Source organism: Oncorhynchus mykiss, chromosome 23 (assembly GCF_013265735.2).
Source record: "Oncorhynchus mykiss isolate Arlee chromosome 23, USDA_OmykA_1.1, whole genome shotgun sequence".
NCBI lineage: Eukaryota > Metazoa > Chordata > Actinopteri > Salmoniformes > Salmonidae > Oncorhynchus > Oncorhynchus mykiss.
This window is the reverse complement of record NC_048587.1, coordinates 21,677,800-21,700,403: the sequence shown is the minus strand read 5'-3', so window position 1 is coordinate 21,700,403 and position 22,604 is coordinate 21,677,800. Positions and strand designations below refer to the sequence as shown.

Sequence of the window (22,604 nt, the reverse complement as noted above, 5' to 3'; positions counted from 1 at the left end):
GCAAGAATATACTGACGAGTTTCAGAAGAAAGTTCTTTGTTTCTGGCCGTTTTGAGCCTGTAATCGAACCCCTAAATGCTGATGTTCCAGATACTCAACTAGTCTAAAGAAGGCCAGTTTTATTGATTCTTTAATCAGGACTACAGTTTTCAGCTGTGCTAACCCAATTGCAAAAGGTTTTTCTAATGATCAATTAGCCTTTTAAAATGATAAACTCGGATTAGCTAACACGATGTGCCCCATTGGAACACAGGAGTGATGGTTGCTGATAATGGGCCTCTGTACGCCTATGTAGATATTCCATTAAAAAAACATCAATTTCCAGCTACAACTGTCATTTACAACATTAACAATGTCTACACTGTATTTCTGATCAATTTGATGTTATTTTCATGGAAAATAAAAATAGCTTTTCCTTTCAAAAACAAGAACCTTTCTAAGTGACCCCAAACTTTTGAACAGTAGTGTACATCTGTGCTCCTTCGTCTTTTCTCAAATGTGGTCATATTTCCCTTGTTTTTGTCTCCCACACATGGCTTGGCTCTCTCTGTCACTCATCCCGCTCTATCTCGCTCTCTCTCTTCTCATCCCCCCTCTCTCTCTCTCTCTTCTCATCCCCCCTCTCTCTCTCTCTCTCTCTCTCTCTCTCTCTCTCTGGGGCCTTGTCAATTCCTATGAGTTGAGATGGCTGTGTTGTGTTTGGGCACTGAGGGCAGACTGAAGATAGCTGACTCACACAACCTCTTGGGTGTTCAGAGTGAGAATGTCACCGCGCATTGAGCAGCCATCAACACGCATGCACACACACTGCTCCACTCACAAATACACACAAACAAACACGCAATCATGGCAAGGCTATTTTTAGGTCCTGTCACTCAAATAGACTGTGTATGGTTGTGCCAGTGCACGTGTCTCTGCTGCACTAAATGAGACTGTGTTTCTCCCTGTTTAGTAATATATGTGTGTGTGTTTTCTCTCCAGCGTTACATGAGTTCCCCACAGACCTGTTCACCAACCAGGAGCGCACAGAGGGAGCGGTGGCCCTACACGTCCTGTTTGTGAGTGTCCAACCCCTCAACACACACACTCAACACACACTCTACTATACATACACTTTTGCCACGCTACCTTCCACTGACTGTGTGATGCACTGACCATACATTTAAAAGCAGGATCATTTTTATCTCTGGCTGGCTGGGGTGCGACATGTTGGACAGAGGCTTAGCTGACATACGAGGCCACTGGCACAGAGAGTGTCTTGGCTTAGGATACTTTTGCGCAAAAGACAGACACATTGAACTAAGGGACACTATTTATGCATCACATGAAGAAACTCAAGGTTCCAGGACACTACAGAGATCTCCAAGTTTGTTCATGCATGGGTATGTGTTTTTGTTTTGTGCTATACTCCTCTGTAGGCCATGTACATGTTCTATGCACTGGCTCTGGTGTGTGACGACTACTTTGTTCCCTCTCTGGAGAAGATATGCGAGGTAAGAAGGTTATGCACTATTCTGTAACAGGGTCGGGGTCAATTCATTTGGAATTTCAAGGATACAGGTCTTCTTTTCAAGATGTGCTTTTTACTCTCTGTCTCTCTCTTTCAGCGTCTACATCTTAGTGAGGATGTGGCAGGTGCAACCTTCATGGCAGCCGGCAGTTCAGCTCCTGAACTCTTCACCTCTGTTATCGGTGAGACATGTACAGACACACGGATGGACACATCTTTGTCATTTATTAGACACATTCCACTTGGCACAAACTGATTGATTCAATGTTTTTTCAACGGAATTTGTCAACATATTGTGACGTGGAATCTACATGGAAAATTCATTGGTTTGGAAAAAAGTCATCAACTGTTGTTTTGAGGGTGACATTTCAACCACAGGATTATGTCATCATTGTAACCAATTTTCAACATATTTAGACAGGGTTTGTCTATGTTGAATTTTTACCTTTGGAACAACATCATATCTTCAACGCTATATACTGTACATGATCAAAAACTGAAAATAGACAATACTTATTGTATTGTCCTTGGATTTCAAGCTTTGGTTGATTTCAAATGAATTCTTCAAGTTAATCATTAATATGTTAGATATCCATCTTTGGTCTCCATCTCAACCAAAAAATCTAAGTTCAAGAATAGCACTAAATCACATTTTATGTAAAGTGTATTTAAAGTTTGATTAGATTTAGTCAAATTCTTTAACTTCGATTTTTGGTTGAGATGGAGACTTAAATCCAACATACTGTATATATTATTAATTTGTATACCAACTGGAATTAAACATCTTATTTATTTTTATTTAACTAGGCCTATTTACAATGACGGTCTACCCTGGCCAAACCCAAACCCGGGCGATGCTAGGCCAATTATGCGCCGCCCTATGGGACTCCCGATCACGGCCGGTTGTGATACAGCCTGGAATCGAACCAGGGTCTGTAGTGATTAGAGGTCGACCGATTATGATTTTTCAACGCCGATACCGATGCAGGTTATTGGAGGACAAAAAAGCCGATACCGATTAATCGGCCAATTTTTTAAAAATGTATATATATTTATACACACATTTTTGTAATAATGACAATTGCAACAATACTGAATGAACAATTAATACTTTTATTTTAATACATATTATGGGCTTTTGGATGGGTGTTCTTAAGGTGATTCCACAGGTTGGTGGTATTTTTTGATTTAGACGTTGCTGACCCCATGCTTACATCTTTATCACAAATAAGACACCTTGTTTTCCCTGGTGCCAATTCCATGTAATAGTCCCACACTGGTGCTCTGCTTTTCTCTGCCATCTGTAAAACACACACAGCTCTGAAGTGACAATGATACTGAAGAGTCTGCTTAGGAGACAAACACTCTCAACTGTTTGAATAAAAATAGAGTTCAAGTTGCCTGTGGTGAATGTTGAAAACAAAAACTGTAATTTCTACATGCAGGAAATCCTATTTTAATAATGGACATGGTAAGAATTCACTAGCAAAATCTGAAAAGCGGTTCCTTCATTCATTTATTCCATAGGATATTTTTAGATTCACTTAAAATAAGGTCTGTGTTTCGTGTAGGCTTACACCACCTTGCCAATTTTATAAATGTGTAGATATCCATAGGACAAGGTAACTCTGATCAATATTGGCTAAATATAAGCGAAGAGTGGATTTATGAAAATATTTTGACAAATGTTACCTTATCCTAAGATTTACATGGGTATCAAAACGCCAAGGCGGTTTCAGCCTGAACCCTAACCTGCACGAAACACAGACCTTATTTGAAGTACATCAAGACATTCTCTATGGAAGACATGAACGGTAAAATAACCAAGGAACCCCTTTCAAGTTCAGCCGCAAGTTATTCGAGGAATTATAACGCGTTGACTATTTCTCTCTAAACCATATACCTTTGACTATTACAAGCCTGCTGCTGCCTACCACCCCTCAGTCAGACTGCTCTATCAAATATCAAATCATAGACTTAACTATAATAAACACACAGAAATACGAGCCTTAGGTCAAATCCGGAAACTAACTATCACCTCGAAAACAAAACGTTTATTCCGTTCCGTATTTTATCTAACAGGTGGCATCCATGAGTCTAAATATTCCTGTTACATTGCACAACCTTCAATGTTATGTCATAATTACGTAAAATGTTGGCAAATTAGTTCGCAATGAGCCAGGCTGCCCAAACTGTTGCATATACCCTGACTCTGCGTGCAATGAACGCAAGAGAAGTGACACAATTTCACCTGGTTAATATTGCCTGCTAACCTGGATTTCTTTTAGTTAAATATGCAGGTTTAAAAATATATACTTCTGTGTATTGATTTTAGGAAAGGCATTGATGTTTATGGTTAAGTACACATTGGAGCAACGACAGTCGTTGATTGATTGTTTTTTATAAGATAAATGTAATGCTAGTTTGCTACTTACCTTGGCTTACTGCATTCACGTAACAGGCAGGCTCCTCGTGAGGCAGGTGGTTAGAGCGTTGGACGAGTTAACTGTAAGGTTGCAAGATTGGAATCCCCGAGCTGACAAGGTAAAAATCTGTCGTTCTGCCTTGTTCCTAGGCCGTCATTGAAAATAAGAATGTGTTCTTAACTGACTTGCCTAGTTAAATAAAGCTTAAATAAAGGTGTAAAAAATAAAATAATAATAATCGGCAAAATCAGCGCCCAAAAATACTGATTTCCGATTGTTATGAAAACTTGAAATCGGCACTAATTAATCGTCCATTCCGATTAATCGGTCGACCTCTAGTAGTGATGCAGTGCCTCAGACGGCTAATTACTAATAAATTCACAAAAGATACATCTTCTTCAAATGTGGATATTTGGTTTCGTTGACAACCAAAACCAATTCAATATAACATCTTCAATATGGTAAATAGCCTAATATCTTGTTGACAAGTTAAGAAATAACATGTTGGATTCACGTCTCCAACAAAACCAGAATAGGATTAAGCCAGTGGCTCAGATGAAATTATCCAAGCATTAAATGTACTTTAAATGTTGATATTTGGTAGCGTTGTCAACCAAACACAGTTCAATATAATGTATAACATAATAGCCCAGCAAATTTTTAAAAAGGAAATACCTTATTTACATAAGAATTCAGACCCTTTGCTATGAGACTTATGTATTCACAGAAAGAGTGCATGTTCAAGATAACATGTAAAGGTTGCAGGTCTGTGGAGATATTCACAATTGCATGTGCAGAATCTTGGAACAGCATTGATAATGTGCACTATGTACTTTAAATGTAATCTCAACTGCAATCCAGGTAATTTAGGGTGTAAGGCATGTAAGGTGGTAGGTAGCCTAGCGGTTAGTGTTTGCCAGTAACCGAAAGGTCTCTGGTTTGAATATCTGAGCCGACAAGGTGAATAATCTGTCAATGTGCCCTTGAGGAAGGCACTAAGCTCTAATTTGCTCCAGGGATGCCATACTACTATGGCTGACCCTGTAAAGCAACATATGTCATTGTAGCTGGGGTGTATGTGGCATTTTTTTAATATTTGGGGGTTGTGCTGTTAGATGCACAGTGATAACACATTAAAGAAGCACAGTGATAACACATTAAAGAAGCACAGTGATAACACATTAAAGTGTTGTATAAGTAAGGGGTAAACACTGACATTCTGTACATTCTTTGGAAATAATGGACGAGGCTGAGCCGAGCCCCTTTGCGGGCATTTTTTCCAAGCTAATGTACAGTACAGAACGGAGGTGTTTATTCCACTTATACCAACGTTGCCAAAGAACAACAATACTAATGTACACATTTACAAACCAATACAATTTGGGGGATATTTTTATAAGAGATGTCATGCTTTCACATCTTTTGGTTGCTAGAGACGCGACCCAGTCGTTCGTTCGATAACTTCAATATTTATGGACGAGAACCAGTTGTTCGTTCCACAGTGCATTCAGAAAGTATTCAGACTTTTTACACATTTTGTTACGTTACAGCCTTATTCTAAAATTGCCCAAATGCATTATTTTCCTCATCAATCTACACACAATAAAGCAAAAACAGTTTTTTAGACATTTTTACAAATGTATTACAAATACAGCATTGGAGGTCCCCAAGAACACAGTGGCCTTTATCATTCTACTTTTGTAATACAGTACATAGACTAAAGTTAGGCCTATTTTACAAACTAATGTAACAGTATTTATTCAAACTTAAAATGTCTGCAGCATTGGAGGTCCCCAAGAACACAGTAGCCTCTATCATTCTTAAAACCTCTTAAGGATACGCTCCTTTTTTTCAATTTCTGCCTAAAAGGACATACCCAAATGTAACTTCCTGTAACTCAGGTCCTGAATCAAGGATATGCATATTCCCTGTACCATTTAAAAGGAAACACTTTGAAGTTTGTGGAAATGTGAAAGGAATGTAGGATAATATAACACAACAGATCTGGTAAAAGATAATACAAAGAAAAAAACAACCGTTCTTTTGTATTTTTTTTGTACCATCTTTGAAATGCAAGAGCAAGGTCATAATGTATTATTCCAGCCCAGCTGCAATTTAGATGTTGGCCACTAGATGACATCAGTGTATGTGCAAAGTTTTAGACTGATCCAATTCTGATCCATTCCATTTCTGTTCAAAATGTTGTATCAAGACTGCCCAAATGTGCCCAATTTGTTTATTAATAACTTTTCATGTTCAAAATTGTGCATGGCCCTCAAACAATAGCATGGTATTCTTTCACTGTAATAGCTACTGTAAATTGGACAGTGCAAAAACGAATCAATGCTAGCTAGCTAGCTGCTCGTAATTTTTTTCCTCATTGGACCTGTGTTTACAATGTATCCAATTTTGGTTTGTGTGGTTGTTGGTTTAGCTTTCTGTAACTTTGTATTAAGTAGGGTCTAGGTGTGTAGGCGTATATTGCGTCATGACTGCAAGGTGTCCCGATATCTATTTCAACTGTCACATTATCTGTTTTTATTGTCCATTCTAGAATGCCATTCTAACCAATCAAAAATGAGTATTCAACAATGCTGTGATATTGTCGCGCCCTGACCTTAGAGATCCTTATTTATTCTCTATGTTTGGTCAGGTCAGGGTGTGACTTGGGTGGGATAATCTATGTTTTCTATTTCTTTGTTGTTTTTGCCTAGTGTGGTTCCCAATCAGAGGCAGCTGTCTATCGTTGTCTCTGATTGGGGATCATATATAAGTTGTGATTTTTCCGTTTGGGTTTTGTGGGGAGTTATTTTCTATTTAGCTGTTTTTGTTGCCTGACAGAACTGTGAGCTTTCGTTTTTTCTACTTTATTATTTTGTTGCGGTGTTCGGTTTTATTAAAAATCATGAACGCCTACCACGCTGCACCTTGGTCTCCTTCAACCCACGAAAGTCGTTACAGGTATAAATACAAAATATCTGACATTGTATTCCCATTTGAACTTTGTTTTGCATTTAGATGGTTGAAAGTATAGTGATAACACATTCGTAATTCAACAAAGTTCTGGCTGTCTTTTTGAGTGGGTGAATACAGGTTGAAATCTTATTGATCAACCAAATATCATCCAAATGTCCACGTTGAAATGACATGGTGTGCCCAGCTGGATACCTTTTTCATTACTTTATTAGCAGGCCCACTATGTTTTATGTCTTAGGGCGGCAAGTAGCATAGTGGTTAGAAGGTTGGGCCAATACCCAGTTCAAATGAATTAAGATGGCGCCGAAGAGGATGGTGCCAAAGAGGATGGCTGACGTTTTACATGTTGTAACCAATTGTGCTATTTTGTTCATTTTTTTTGCGTTGTTTGTAACTTATTTTTTTACTTATTTTGTACGTAATGTTGCTGCTACCGTCTCTTATGACCGAAAATAACTTCTTGACATCAGAACTGGGATTACTCATCGCAAACTGGAATGAGCTTTTTCCTTTATTTAACGAGTCCGACGAGAAATATATACTGCTCCGATCCCCGTCATTTGCATGAAGAAATGACGGAAGAAAAGAGGACGCAGATCAGGCTGTCTTTTGAGAATCCATAGGCGAGCGAGTAAACTCCCACTGCCATCAATTCTACTTGCTAACATGCAATCATTGGAACATAAAATTGATGACTTACGATTACGATTATCCTACGAAAGGGACATCGAGAACTGTAATATCTTATGTGTCACTGAGTAGTGGCTGAACAACGACACAGATAATATAGAGCTGGAGGGATTTTCAATGTACCGGCAGAACAGAGAAGCTACGTCTGGTAAAGCGAGGAGTGGGGGTATGTGTCTTTTTGTCAAAACAGCTGGTGCGCGATGTGTAATATTAAAGAAGTCTCGAGGTATTGCTCGCCTGAGGTAGAGTACCTTATGATAAGCTGTAGACAACACTATCTTCCAAGAGTTCTCATCTATATTATTCGTAGCTGTCTATTTACAAACCGATGCTGCCACTAAGACCTCACTCAAACAACTCTATAAGGCCATAATCAAACAAGAAAATGCTCACCCAGAAGCGGCGCTCGTACTGGCCGGGGACTTTAGTAAATCCGTTTTACAATTTTTTTACCATTATGTCACGTATGCAACCAGAGGAAAAAAACTTCAGACCACCTTTACTCCACACACGGAGATGCATACAAAGCTCTCCCCTGCCTTCCATTTGGCAAATCTGACCATAATTCTATCCTCCTGATTCCTGCTTACAAGCAAAAACTAAAGCAGGAAGTACCAGTGACTCGCTCAATATGGAAGTGGTCAGATGACGAGGATACTATGCTACAGGACTGTTTTGCTAGCACAAACTGGAATATGTTCCGGGATTCATCCAATGGCATTGAGGAGTATACCACCTCAGTCATCGGCTTCATCAATAAGTGCATTGACGACATCATCCCCACAGTGACCGTATGTACTTCAATTCACATACCGCCCCAATAGATCCACAGATGATGCAATCTCAATCGTACTCCACACTGCCCTTTCCCACCAGGACAAAAGGAACACTTAAAGGAGAATGCTATTCATTGACTACAGCTCAGCGTTCAACTCCATAGGGCCCACAAAGCTCATCACTAAGCTAAGGACCCTGGGACTAAACACCTCCCTCTGCAACTGGATCCTGGTGTGTACTTAATCCTATACTCTCTGTTCACCTATAACTGCGTGGCCAAACACGACTCCATTAAGTTTGCTGATGACACAACAGTGGTAGGCCTGATCACTGACCGATGAGACAGCATATAAGGAGGAGGTCACTGCCAGGACAACAACCTCTCCCTCAATGTGAGCAAGACAAAGGAGCTGATCGTGGACTACAGGAAAAGGTGGCCGAACAGGCCCCCATTAACATCAATAAGGCTGTAGTGGAGTGGGTTCGAGAGTTTCAAGTTCCTTGGTGTCCACATCACCAATGAGCTATCATGGTCCAAACACACCAAGATAGTCTTGAAGAGGGCATGACAACACCTTTTCCCCTTCAGGAGATTTGGCATGGGTCCCCAGATCCTCAAAGTTCTACAGCTGCACTATCGAGAGCATCCTGACCGGTTGCATCACCCCCTGGTATGGCAACTGCTCAGCATCTGTTCGTAAGGCACTACAGAGGATAGTGCATCACTGGGGCCAAGCTTCCTGCAATCCATGACCTATATACAGTGCCTTGCGAAAGTATTCGGCCCCCTTGAACTTTGCGACCTTTTGCCACATTTCAGGCTTCAAACATAAAGATATAAAACTGTATTTTTTTGTGAAGAATCAACAACAAGTGGGACACAATCATGAAGTGGAACGACATTTATTGGATATTTCAAACTTTTTTAACAAATCAAAAACTGAAAAATTGGGCGTGCAAAATTATTCAGCCCCCTTAAGTTAATACTTTGTAGCGCCGCCTTTTGCTACGATTACAGCTGTAATTCGCTTGGGGTATGTCTCCATCAGTTTTGCACATCGAGAGACTGACATTTTTTCCCATTCCTCCTTGCAAAACAGCTCGTGCTCAGTGAGGTTGGATGGAGAGCATTTGTGAACAGCAGTTTTCAGTTCTTTCCACAGATTCTCGATTGGATTCAGGTCTGGACTTTGACTTGGCCATTCTAACACCTGGATATGTTTATTTTTGAACCATTCCATTGTAGATTTTGCTTTATGTTTTGGATCATTGTCTTGTTGGAAGACAAATCTCCGTCCCAGTCTCAGGTCTTTTGCAGACTCCATCAGGTTTTCTTCCAGAATGGTCCTGTATTTGGCTCCATCCATCTTCCCATCAATTTTAACCATCTTCCCTGTCCCTGCTGAAGAAAAGCAGGCCCAAACCATGATGCTGCCACCACCATGTTTGACAGTGGGGATGGTGTGTTCAGCTGTGTTGCTTTTACGCCAAACATAACGTTTTGCATTGTTGCCAAAAATTTCAATTTTGGTTTAATCTGACCAGAGCACCTTCTTCCACATGTTTGGTGTGTCTCCCAGGTGGCTTGTGGCAAACTTTAAACGACACTTTTTATGGATATCTTTAAGAAATGGCTTTCTTCTTGCCACTCTTCCATAAAGGCCAGATTTGTGCAATATACGATTGATTGTTGTCCTATGGACAGAGTCTCCCACCTCAGCTGTAGATCTCTGCAGTTCATCCAGAGTGATCATGGGCCTCTTGGCTGCATCTCTGATCAGTCTTCTCCTTGTATGAGCTGAAAGTTTAGAGGGACGGCCAGGTCTTGGTAGATTTGCAGTGGTCTGATACTCCTTCCATTTCAATATTATCGCTTGCACAGTGTTCCTTGGGATGTTTAAAGCTTGGGAAATCTTTTTGTATCCAAATCCGGCTTTAAACTTCTTCACAACAGTATCTCGTACCTGCCTGGTGTGTTCCTTGTTCTTCATGATGCTCTCTGCGCTTTTTACGGACATCTGAGACTATCACAGTGCAGGTGCATTTATACGGAGACTTGATTACACACAGGTGGATTGTATTTATCATCATTAGTCATTTAGGTCAACATTGGATCATTCAGAGATCCTCACTGAACTTCTGGAGAGAGTTTGCTGCACTGAAAGTAAAGGGGCTGAATAATTTTGCACGCCCAATTTTTCAGTTTTTGATTTGTTAAAAAAGTTTGAAATATCCAATAAATGTCGTTCCACTTCATGATTGTGTCCCACTTGTTGTTGATTCTTCACAAAAAAATACAGTTTTATATCTTTATGTTTGAAGCCTGAAATGTGGCAAAAGGTCGCAAAGTTCAAGGGGGCCGAATACTTTCGCAAGGCACTGTAATAGGCGGTATCAGAGGAAAGCCCATAAAATTGTCAGACTGCAGTCACCCAAGTTATAGACTGTTTTCTATGCTACCGCACGGCATGTGGTACCGGAGCACCAAGTCTAGGACCAAAAGGCTCCTTAACAGCTTCTACCCCAAGCCATAAGACTGCTGAACAATTAATCAAATGGCCACCGGACTATTTACATTGACCCCCCCTCCCCTCCATTTGTTTTGTACAGTGTTGCTACTCACTGTTTGTTATCTATACATAGTCACGTCACCCCTACCTACATGTACAAATTACCTCTAACCTGTACCCCCGCACACTGACTCAGTCCCGGTACCCCCTGTATATAGTCTTGTTATTGTTATGTTATTGTGTTGCTTTTTATACTTTAGTTTATTTGCTAAATATTTTCTTAACTCTTCTTGAACTGCACTGTTGGTTAAGGGCTTGTAAGTAAGCATTTCACGGTAAGGTCTACACTTGTTGTATTCGGCGAATGTGACAAATAAAATTTGATTTGAAAATGGTCACTTGTACTGCACCTATCCGGTGTATGTGACAAAAACACTTGATTTTTAATGAGTGACAGTGATATTCAATATAACTAGTTTACCGATCACTGCACCTGTGCACAGCCCATCTGTAAATAGCCCACCCAACTACCTCATCCCCATATTATTTTTTTGTTGCTCTTTTGCACCCCAGTATGTCTACTTGCACATCATCATCTGCACATCTATCACTCCAGTGTTAATGCTAAATTATAATTATTTCGCCACTGTGGCCTATTTATTGCCTTACCTCCTTAATCTTACTACATTTGCACACGCTGTACATAGATTTTTCTATTGTGTTATTGACTGTACGTTTGTTTTTCCCATGTGTAACTCTGTTGTCTTTGTCACACTGCTTTGCTTTATCTTGGCCAGGTCGCAGTTGTAAATGAGAACTTATTCTCAACTGGTCTACCTGGTTAAATAAAGGTGAAATAAATAAAAAATATTTTAAACTGAATGCATACTGTATATGTTAACCATGTCAATAGTTTACATGTATGTGTGTAACCCTCTATTCCTAACCATTGTATAACCCATGGGTGTTCTGTCTTTTCACTGTCTCTGTGCAGGTGTGTTCATCACTAAAGGTGATGTGGGGGTGGGCACGATCGTGGGCTCAGCGGTCTTCAATATCCTCTGCATCATTGGAGTGTGTGGAATATTTGCTGGCCAGGTAGGTTTCTGTACCTTGGCTTGCACAGCAACAGACACAGACACACAGGAAGGGATGAAAACGTGGGGGTGAAATGTTGGCTCTTCCACTCTTACGGACCGTTCCTCTCCCTCCCCTTCTCTCTCTCTCTCTCTCAGGCAGTGCATCTGTCTCGTTGGTCTCTTATGAGAGACTCTATGTACTACACCCTATCCATCACTGCTCTTATCGTGGTGAGTGGAGCCTGACCATTGCAAACCATTGAAGTGGGCCTTAGTGTGTTGCCTCCTGCTGATCAGATGGTGTATCTACAGAGTGGATCCATATACTCATGTTTACATCAGAGAAAAGTGAACCCCAAAAGCTAATACTGTACTGTCCAATCATTCTTCCAAGTGTTCCATGTATCATTCTTCTTTGTCTCCTTACAGTTCATATATGATGAAAAGGTTTCATGGTAAGTATGGCTTTCACTTTCTTATGTATACAGCACATACTCCTATATGTTATGTGTTGTATAGCTGTTAAAAAATCAGCTTCAATTGAATCCTGCTTGATGTGTGTTTCAGGTGGGAGTCTCTGACACTGGTTCTGATGTATTTCGGCTATATTTTGATAATGAAGTAAGTCTGTCAAACCATCAATACCACACAGAAACACACTTCAAAACCATTTCAGGTATGAAGTTGTATCCACAGCCTTGTACTGTCCCTCTTTGTCTAGGTTTAACTCTTGTTTCTTTTATGTGTATAGGTTTAACTCGAACATTGTGCATTTCCTGGAGAGGCGGAAGAAGAACTCGTCCAGCCTGGGGAACGGCACAGCCAGTAACGCTGACCTGGATGACAACTGTGATGCCAGCGCTGTCCTGCTGAAGAAAAGTACAGTCTGACCGTTCTGCCATACATGTGTCTGTGTGTTTGTCTCATCTCTCTCTCTCACATCGCTCACGTCTCTCTCTCTCTGTGTGTATGTCTCCTGTAGCTAACTTCCACAGAAAGCAGTCAGTGTTGATGGTAGATGAGTTGCTGTCAGCCTACCCCCACCAGCTGTCCTTCTCTGAAGCCGGCATGAGGATCATGATCACCAGCCACTTCTCCCCTCGCACACGCCTCTCCATGGCCTCACGCATGCTCATCACTGAGGTATGACCACACATGCCTTCTGCAAACGTGGCCGTGTTTCTGTTTGCTTTGTGGGTGTGAATAAACTGTATTCTTACAGCATACTTATTTTGAAAATGTTTGTACAGCATATGACATGTGCATATGCATGTATTTGTGAAGAGACAGCGTCTGATTAGTACCCGGCCGTTCACTAACGGAGACTCAGAGGTCACAGTGAAGGTCGGCAGTAGACGGGGCCTGGAGAACGGACTGGGCGGGCCTGAAAGGGGAGTCAAAGGTCGCCGTGGTCACCATGGAGAGGACGACAGGGGAGATGTGGAGGCCGGCAACGAGACTGAAAACGAGAACGAAGACAATGAGAATAATGAGAACGATGAAGAGGAGGAGGACGTAGGGGAGGGACCTTTTGTGCCCTTTCACGTCCCAGGTAAAAACCAATATAACGTTACAGGGTTTCAAAAACGTTCAGTCTCTCTGAGCTCTCTTTATTGTGTTGGTCAACACTCGCCTAAAGGTATTTTTAGATTTCCTCAATAAAAACATAAATTAATGTAAATCCAGCAAAGAACACAAATTGAAACTGCATCTCTTCTTTCCCTCTCCCTCCATCTCTTTCTCTAGCTGGGTGCTGTAATAAGATCAAGTGGCTGTTGGCCTGGCCTCTGTGCCTGCTGTTGTTCTTCACGGTGCCTAACTGTGCCAACACTCGCTGGGAGAGATGGTTCATGGTCTCCTTCGTCACTTCCACCCTCTGGATTGCTGGTTTTTCCTATGTCATGGTCTGGATGGTGAGGGCACGCACACACACACACGCACGCACACACGCACACACACACACACACGTGCATACAACACTGATGCCTCCCAAGTGCTACCTAGAGATCCTGGTTCAAGTCCAGGCTCTGACGCAACCGGCCACGACCAAAAAAACCCGTGGGGCAGCGCACAATTGGCCCAGTGACGACCGGGTCAGGGGAGGGTTTGGCCAGCCGGGATGTTCTTGTCCCATCGGGCTCTAGCGATTCCTGTGGCGGGCCGGGCGCAATGCACGCTGACACGGTCGCCAGGTACGGTGTTTCCTCAGACCCATTGGTGCAGCTGGCTTCCGGGTTAAGTGGGCATTGTGTCAAATAGCAGCGTGGCTTGGTTGGTTTGTGTTTCGGAGGACGCACGGCTCTCGACCTTTGCCTCTGCCAAATCCGTACATGAGTTGCAGCGATGGGACTAGATTGCGACTACCAATTGGATACCACGAAATTGGGGAAAATTATTTAAAAATAAACTGTCTCTTCCCTTCAGGTGACAGTGATCGGATTTACTCTCGGTATCCCCGACGTCATCATGGGCATCACCTTCCTGGCAGCTGGCACCAGTGTCCCTGATTGCATGGCCAGTCTTATAGTGGCACGGCAAGGTGAGAACACAGAGTACTTTCTCTACCAAATCAAACTTTATTTGTCACATGCGCCGAATACAATAAGTGTCCTTAACAGTTTCTACCCCAAGCCATAAGACTGCTGAACAATTAATCAAATGGCCACCGGACTATTTACATTGACCCCCCCCATTTGTTTTGTACACTGCTGCTACTCGCTGATAATAAACAGCGAGGTAAAAGTTTGCCTGCATTAAAGTTCGCGGCCACTAGGAGCGCCGCTTCTGGCTGATGGCTTGTTGGCTGATGGCCATATAGAGTTGGTTGAGTGCAGTCTTAGTCACAGCATTGGTTTGTGGTGGTAAATAGACAGCTACGAATAATATAGATGAGAATGCTCTTGGTAGATAGTGTGGTCTACAACTTATCATAAGGTACTCTACCTCAGGCGAGCAATACCTCGAAACATCTTTAATATTAGACAACACGCACCAGCTGTTATTGACAAATAGACACATACCCCCACCCCTAGTCTTACCAGACGTAGCTTCTCTGTTCTGGAAAATCCCACAAGCTCTACATTATCCATGTCGTCGTTCATCCACGACTCGGTGAAACATAAGATACTACCGTTTTTAATGTCCCGTTGGTAGAATAATCTTGATCGTAGGTCATCGATTTTATTTTCCAATGATTGCACGTTGGCAGTGGAAGTTTACTCGCTTGCCTACGAATTCTCAGAAGGCAGTCCGACCTCCGACCCCCTTTCTCCGTCTTTTCTTCATGCAAATGATGGGGATTTGGGCCTGTTCACGGGAAAGCAGTATGTCCTTCTCGTCGAACTGGTTAAAGGAAAAAGTTTCTTCCTTTTCGAGGTGAGTAATCGCTGTTCTAATATCCAGAAGTTATTTTCTGGCATAAGAGACGGTAGCAGCAATAAGTTAAAAAATAAGTTACAAGCAATGCAAAACAATGAGCAAAATACGAAGAGGGGAGAGGTTGTCATCTGCCTCTGTGACCAAGTCGTGTGGAAATTATGGGGACGGGTGGACTGAAGAGAACCCAGTGTGGCGCCTTCCTCCATCCTTGATTTCTGTTATGTGTTAATTATCGCTCCCCTTTCAAAAATTTATCAGAGTCTGAGAGAGGGAAATGGAAACACATTCCATGACAGTCTGTTTGTTGTTGTTATATTTGTTGTTTGTGGCAACCTGATTATCTCAGTAAGTCAGAATTCTTTATTTATGTTACCGATGTTGACCAACGTCTCTGTCTATTGATTTCTTTCTTTCTCTCTCTCTCCCTCTCTTTCTTTGCCTCTCTTTTTTTCTCCCTCCCGGTTTCCATCCCTTTCTCTCTCTCGCTCCCTCTTGCTGTGTCTCTCAGGTTTTGGGGACATGGCTGTGTCTAACTCTATAGGCAGCAATGTGTTTGATATCCTTATTGGACTGGGCCTTCCCTGGGCCCTGCAGACTCTTGCCATCAACTACGGCTCCTACGTGAGTAACAAACACTGTTTATCCTAACCCTGGCTGTGTAAGGTCTTTAGTAAACCACTATCAGAAATGCACAATAAAAACGGACATCTGAAACTTATACGTGATAGGTCTATTCTGTGACGGTAATATTGATGTTGCTTTTTATTGTGAGAGATGACACAATTGATATTCTGTCCAGAGCCCTCTCAGCTCCTGTCAAATGGCACCAATGTTATGTATGTTTATGTACAGTATTAGTCAGTGTCATGACATGTTTACGTAGCCATTGGAGCATCTGCTATTTGTGATCACTGTAGATAAACATATATATTCCAGTTTGACATGTGACTGGGTCCTAACACCTGAAAGAGATGGGAGAAAAGTAGCTGTCAGCAGTCCAAGAGAAATACAGTGTTGAGTGCACCTGTAGCCCACTGTGCCAGAATCACACTAGATAAAACACACGTGGGGGTGCTGTGGCAGTGAAGGAATGCCTACATTCATCTGTTCCCTGGAGCAGACAGACAAGCTTTTGCTGCCTTGCTGCTTTTGGAGTGTGGCATGTTACATGATTATTCCCAATGAAGGCTTTGACTGTGTGTTAGGGAATTGAGCTGAGTATTGGGGGCTAATGTAGGAGTGAGATACAGTGCATTCGGAAACGTATTCAGACCCCTTCAATCAAATGTATTTATAAAGCCCTTATTACATCAGCTGATGTCACAGAGTGCTGTACAGAAACCCAGCCTAAAACCCCAAACAGCAAGCAATGCAGGTGTAGAAGCAGTTGACTTTTTCCACATTTTGTTATGTTACAGCCTTATTCTAAAATTGATTACATCATTTTTTTCCATCAATCTACACATCTTCTCTGCAGATCCTCTCAAGCTCTGTCAGGTTGGATGGGGAGCGTCGCTGAACAGGTCTCTCCAGAGAAGTCCGATCAGGTTCTAGTCCGGGCCCTGGCTGGGCCGGTCAAGGACATTCGGAGACTTGTCCTGAAGCCAAAAAAAAAAGAGTTCAATCTTGGTTTCATCAGACCAGAGAATCTTGTTTCTCATGGTCTGAGAGTCTTTAGATGCCTTTTGGCAAACTCCAATTGTGCTGTCATGTGCCTTTTACTGAGGAGTGGCTTCCGTCTGGCCACTCTACCATAAAGGCCTGATTGGTGGAGTGCTGCAGAGATGGCTGTGCTTCTGGAAGTTTTTCCCATGTCCACAGATTGACCATTGGGTCCTTGATCACCTCCCTGACCAGGCACTTCTCCCCCGATTGCGCAGTATGGCCATATGGCCAGCTCTAGGAAGAGTCTTGGTGGTTCCAACTTCTTTCATTTAAGAATTATGGAGTCTACTGTGTTCTTGGGGACCTGCAATGCTGCAGAAATGTTTTGGTACCCTTCCCCAGATCGTGCCTCAACACAATCCTGTCTCGGAGCTCTACGGACAATTCCTTCGACCTCATGGCTAGGTTTTAGCTCTGACAAGTGCTGTTAACTGTGGGACCTTATATAGACAGGTGTGTGCCTTTCCAAATCACGTCCAATCAATTGAATTTACCACAGGTGGACTTCCCATCAAGTTGTAGAAACATCAAGGATGATCAATGGAAACCGGATGCACCTGAGCTCAATTTCGAGTCTCATAGCAAAGGGTCTGAATACTATTTTATATTTAATACATTTATACATTTTTGCTTTTGTCATTATGGGGTACTGTGTGTAGATTGATGAGAAAAATATATAATTTAACCCATTTTAGAATAAATCAAATATTATTTGTCACATGCACCAAACACAACAGGTGACCTTACAGTGAAATGCTTACTTACAAGCTCTTAACCAGCAATGCAGTTAACACTAATTTTTCTTAAATAAAAATTTTAAAAAATGAGGGCAGCAGTAAAATAACAGTAGCGAGGCTATATACAGGGAGTACCGGTACAGAGTAATTGAGATAATATGTACATGTAGGTAGAGTCAAAGTGATAAACAGCAGCATAAAAGAGAGGGGGGGGGGGGGGCGAATGCAAATAGTCTGGGTAGCCATTTGATTAGCTGTTCATGAGTCTTATGAATTGGGGGTAGATCTGTTAAGAAGCCTTTTGGACCTAGACTTGGCACTCTGGTACTGCTTGCCGTACGGTAGCAGAGAGAACAGTGTATGACTAGGGTGGCTGGAGTCTTTGACCATTTACCTCTACACCGCCTGGTATAGAGGTCCTGGATGGCAGGAAGCTGTGATGTACTGGGCCATACGCACTACGCTCTTTTTTTGCCTTGAGGCCGAGCAGTTGCAATACCAGGCAGTGCTACAACCAGTCAGGATGCTCTCGATGGAGCAGCTGTAGGCTGTAACGTAACAAAATGTGGAAAAGGTAAAGGGGTCTGAATACTTTCCGAATGCACTGTACAGAGAACAGCTAATGGATACTGTAAACATTTCAAAAGGGCCCCCAAAAAAAGAGCTGGCATAAGACCATATAATCATTTGGTGGTGTAACTTGTGTTTTTGAAACTATTATTATTTTCTGGAAATAGCAGGTGTACACTTCATACCGGTGCAAAAGTGTTGTAAATCAGTTCCCAACCCCATGGTTTAACTTCTTCTGTGCCTGTTTAAACCTTTCTTCTCTTAGATTAAACTGAACAGCAAAGGGCTCATCTTCTCTGTGGGACTTCTGTTGGGGTCTGTGTTCCTCACAGTGAGTCATTCCATGTATATGTCTAAGATTTTAAATAATAAAATATACTTGTGTATTGTATTTTACAGTCTATGCAGAATTACATTTGAGTAGAGCAACCATAAATGTAATTCCTTAATCTCTTCCCTCGCTCTCTTAGGTCCTGGGGGTACATCTGAATGGGTGGAAACTGGACCGTCGTTTGGGCCTGGTGTGTCTGCTCATGTACTGCATCTTTCTCTGCTTCTCCATCCTCATTGAGTACAACGTCTTCACCTTTGTCAACCTGCCCACCTGCAGAGACCGCTGAGACCCAGTTGTCACTCTCCCTTCTCTTTCTCCTCCCCATCCTCCTCCACTCTCCAGGAAATGGTCCGGCTTGGGAGGGATCTGTCTGCACCTCAGATATTTGTATTATTATTATTTTCTTTATGGTCAGTGCAATAGGGAGTAGTGTGTGTGTGTGTGTGGTTTAAAGATGAGATAAACTGGGCACACATGCAGGAGCACAAACTGACTTGTAAAAAGCTTTCACACAGGACGTGTGAACAAAGCTTTTTTTGTCGACTATTGCCTACTTTGATGTGAAGATTTTTATTTGTTTAGGACTTTTGTAAAGGTGTCTGAAACTGCATTATAGTCTACCGTGTGATTTTGCTGACAATTTCTAATGTAATGTTTATTAGCTGCTAACTGGCTTTGATGAAAGCCGGTCTTATACGAGTCTATAATGTGTACTGGAATAGTGTTGTTTGAACAATGTTAATGTTTCCCGCTTTGTAAGTACATGCAGGCAGATATTCTATTTATTAATTTATTGAATGTTATTTATTTTAAATCCAAACCAACCCGGTTGGTCTTGAAGATGAGCTAATTTTGGAGATACTGTCTGTAGAGAGTAGTGACACCAACAACCCCTTGGCATGTTATGAGACTCCAGTCTAAAGTCACTTTTAGGGGAAACAACCTTTCAACATTCCTTTGACTCTTGCAAAAGAGGAATCTCTACTAAAAGTATTCTGAGCATTTACTCTATGACGGACATGATTTAGATCGTCACACGAAGAAAATGCATCCTTAGCAAAGTCAAACCTATTCAGTGAGACTGCACTGAAGTATATCATATGTGGTGTCTGTCCAAGGTGGGAGACGGTCTCTGTTTCAATGACAATGAGTGTCCCTACTTGCTGATTATTATGGCAATCTGGTCAAATGAAGCAAACTTTGTGAAACTGTAAACTCCTTTTTTCCACAAATGGAGCTCAAGAGAATGATATGTGCTGCCACATAGGGGCACAACCATGAACTACAGCACAGTATTGGATTCTTACAGACATTTTCTTGTTCCAAGTAACTTTTTACCAAATGTACATTGCCTAGATGGACTTCCTGTATAAAGGATGGATTTCCTGTTCCACCGACACACAGAGGAAATTAGGCATTTCTGTACTAATGAGTACTCCCAGTGTTATGATTCATAAAGGTAGAGATGCACTTTAAATAAAGCATCTGAACTTTGGCTGACCTGATGTTGGTTGAGCTGCGGTAATTCATTTTTTGTAATGCACAATGTTTAGATTTGTCCAGATGGTAGATTGTGCTACATTTAAATCAGTTCTTATGTCCTTTACGCCTTTAGTTTTGGGGATTATATCAGACGTAATCTGTAGACATGCAGGGGATTCTAGGACACTTGTTCAAGGCAAGCCAACCAGTCGTGCGTTGATTGAATGTTTGCTATGTTAGTAACACCATCGCACCTTTATTTCACCTTTACAAAATATATTTATCACACCACTGTAAACACACAGCAGACTAAGGGCTCCATTCAATCCGCATCGCAGAAGTTCAGTTTTAAAGCGGGATTGAAATTTAAAGGCAATGGTCCCGCTTTAGCAGAGTTTACATTAACGGTAAACGCTGCGTATAGTCGACTCAATCGGGAATTACTTTTACATTTCTGTTGCGAATCTGTAACGCTCCAGTTTTACAGATTGAATAGAGCCCTAAAACCATCTGTAAAAACTAAGATTTTTCATCTGGTAGTTTTTTTTCTTCATAAATGCAAATAACACACATTTATTGGATGAAAAAAAAAAAATTGCTTTACAAACTGCTCTGAATGACATCTTGTGAACACTCATTTTATGGACCAATAACACAATATCTCAAATACGTAAATGATGATTAAAAAAAAAGTCTCAATGTACAAAGTATTAGGGTTGCATTTATTTTGAAGAATGTTTATCGTTTGTTTTTTTGTTCATATATTTATTTGTCTTGGGAAATGTGTAGAGACGGAGCACAACTCTAATGTCAAAGGAAAACAGGGTTTTTAAAATGTAAAATCATTTATAATGCAATAATGATGAGCTTTACAATGTAAATATGTTGTTTCTTTTCATTTGATTGAAGGCACATTTCTAGATGGTATGTACAGTTGCACATCCCTCTGTCAAGAGAGTAAAATGTATCTTGTAGGGCAGACTAAAGCTAAGTGGTTTACAGAAGTCTGCACTGGAAGCTTGATATGAAAAGTTACTTATCTACATATCTACCAAGCCTATAAGTCAAAGACTCCTAACTAGTTCTAATTGGCCAATATCATACAAATATCCCCATGCAGCATTCAATACATTAAGTTGAAAAGATATCTTCAGTGGCACATCTAACTGAAATGTTAACCAGTGACATATTCATCCTTAGCCATAATACCATTGACAAATATGGTCAGATGTCATGTTGTGCTGCTGTTCATTTATCCCTGGTTTTGATGAGGATTATAATCTGAAAACAGGTACTATACAACACAGGAGGTTGGTGGCACCTTCATTGGGGAGGCAGGGTTCGTTTTAATGGCTGGAGCAGAATTGGTGGAATGATATCACATATCAAACATGGTTTCCATGTGTTTGATGCCATTCCATTTGAGCCATTCCGACCATTATTATGAGCTGTTTCTCCCCCCCCCCCCCCCCCCCAACTTCTATACCACCATGTGCTTGAAATTCACCAAACTATCACCAAGACTCATATCTGCAGGTGAGCGGTCTTGAAGAAAGGAATATTTTAATATTTTGTGAAGTTCACATGGTGATATATTGCTGATGTACATATATACATACATGTAAATGTATTTATATATTTTGTCTTAATCTGTATATTTGTTCCATATATTTTCATAGATATGATCTTAGGTCCCCCTTGGTACCCTCCTTAGTCCTTTGTTTTGTTGTGTTTGAGATTTTGATATCACCTTGTCCTTTGTTAACTTGCATGGATATATTTTAATATAATACATTATTTAATGGTAATTCTAATGTAATTTGAATCAGAATGATACATATTAAAGATGGCACTAAACTTGGCTGTTGAACTGGACCTCCTAGATGACTGCATGTTGTTTCTGATAGGATTGCTAAGTTTGATGATGTAATGTTAATCAAATAACCTGAAGTATGCCTCCGGAACAGGGAGATCAAAACAGAATGGTTTACTTTGTGTGCCGATGTTTCAGACGTAATTTAGAATACTTTTGGTACTTCCGCATAAATAAAGTATATTTGCTTAAGGTAATGCATGTATCCTTGTGTTGCTTTCCACACTACCACCAGAAAAGCTTTTATCATAAAGTATACAACATAACTTTAGATGTGAAATTAAAAAGAGAGGAGAATGTGAAAGAGAGATACTCAATAAACTGGTATTTTCACGAGTCAATTATCTGTCTAATTTCACAACACATACTGCCCCTTTATTGTGTAAGTGTTGTGGCATTATATTGGGCATTCACAATTGTTGGAGCACATGCACTTGGCAAATTAGCAGAGAACGTGACCATGCAGCTCACTCTGGCCTGCTCTTGACATTATTCTACAAAAATGCTATCAGACTCTCATAATGCTGAAAAAAATATTTTGCAGGCTACCCCCACAAGGTCATGTCTTGATAGGATAAAGATTATTTTAGCTAACCC

The 22,604-nt window shown here is 41.1% G+C and overlaps 1 protein-coding gene across 1 annotated transcript in view; it reads left to right on the top strand.

Annotated features, from left to right (window-relative positions):
- LOC110502452 (sodium/potassium/calcium exchanger 3) overlaps positions 1-22,204 on the top strand; it is a 144,112-nt gene extending 121,908 nt beyond the window's left edge. Inside the window, exons 3-17 of the mRNA XM_021580477.2 lie at positions 982-1,058; positions 1,419-1,493; positions 1,608-1,692; positions 11,884-11,987; positions 12,125-12,199; positions 12,398-12,423; positions 12,536-12,589; positions 12,720-12,847; positions 12,951-13,111; positions 13,253-13,520; positions 13,715-13,881; positions 14,393-14,507; positions 15,855-15,967; positions 18,584-18,649; positions 18,789-22,204. Coding sequence (XP_021436152.1) covers positions 982-1,058; positions 1,419-1,493; positions 1,608-1,692; positions 11,884-11,987; positions 12,125-12,199; positions 12,398-12,423; positions 12,536-12,589; positions 12,720-12,847; positions 12,951-13,111; positions 13,253-13,520; positions 13,715-13,881; positions 14,393-14,507; positions 15,855-15,967; positions 18,584-18,649; positions 18,789-18,938 — 1,664 coding nt within the window. The 3' untranslated portion in view covers positions 18,939-22,204. The remainder of the gene's footprint in view (positions 1-981; positions 1,059-1,418; positions 1,494-1,607; positions 1,693-11,883; positions 11,988-12,124; positions 12,200-12,397; positions 12,424-12,535; positions 12,590-12,719; positions 12,848-12,950; positions 13,112-13,252; positions 13,521-13,714; positions 13,882-14,392; positions 14,508-15,854; positions 15,968-18,583; positions 18,650-18,788) is intronic.
- Positions 22,205-22,604: the final 400 nt, after the last annotated feature.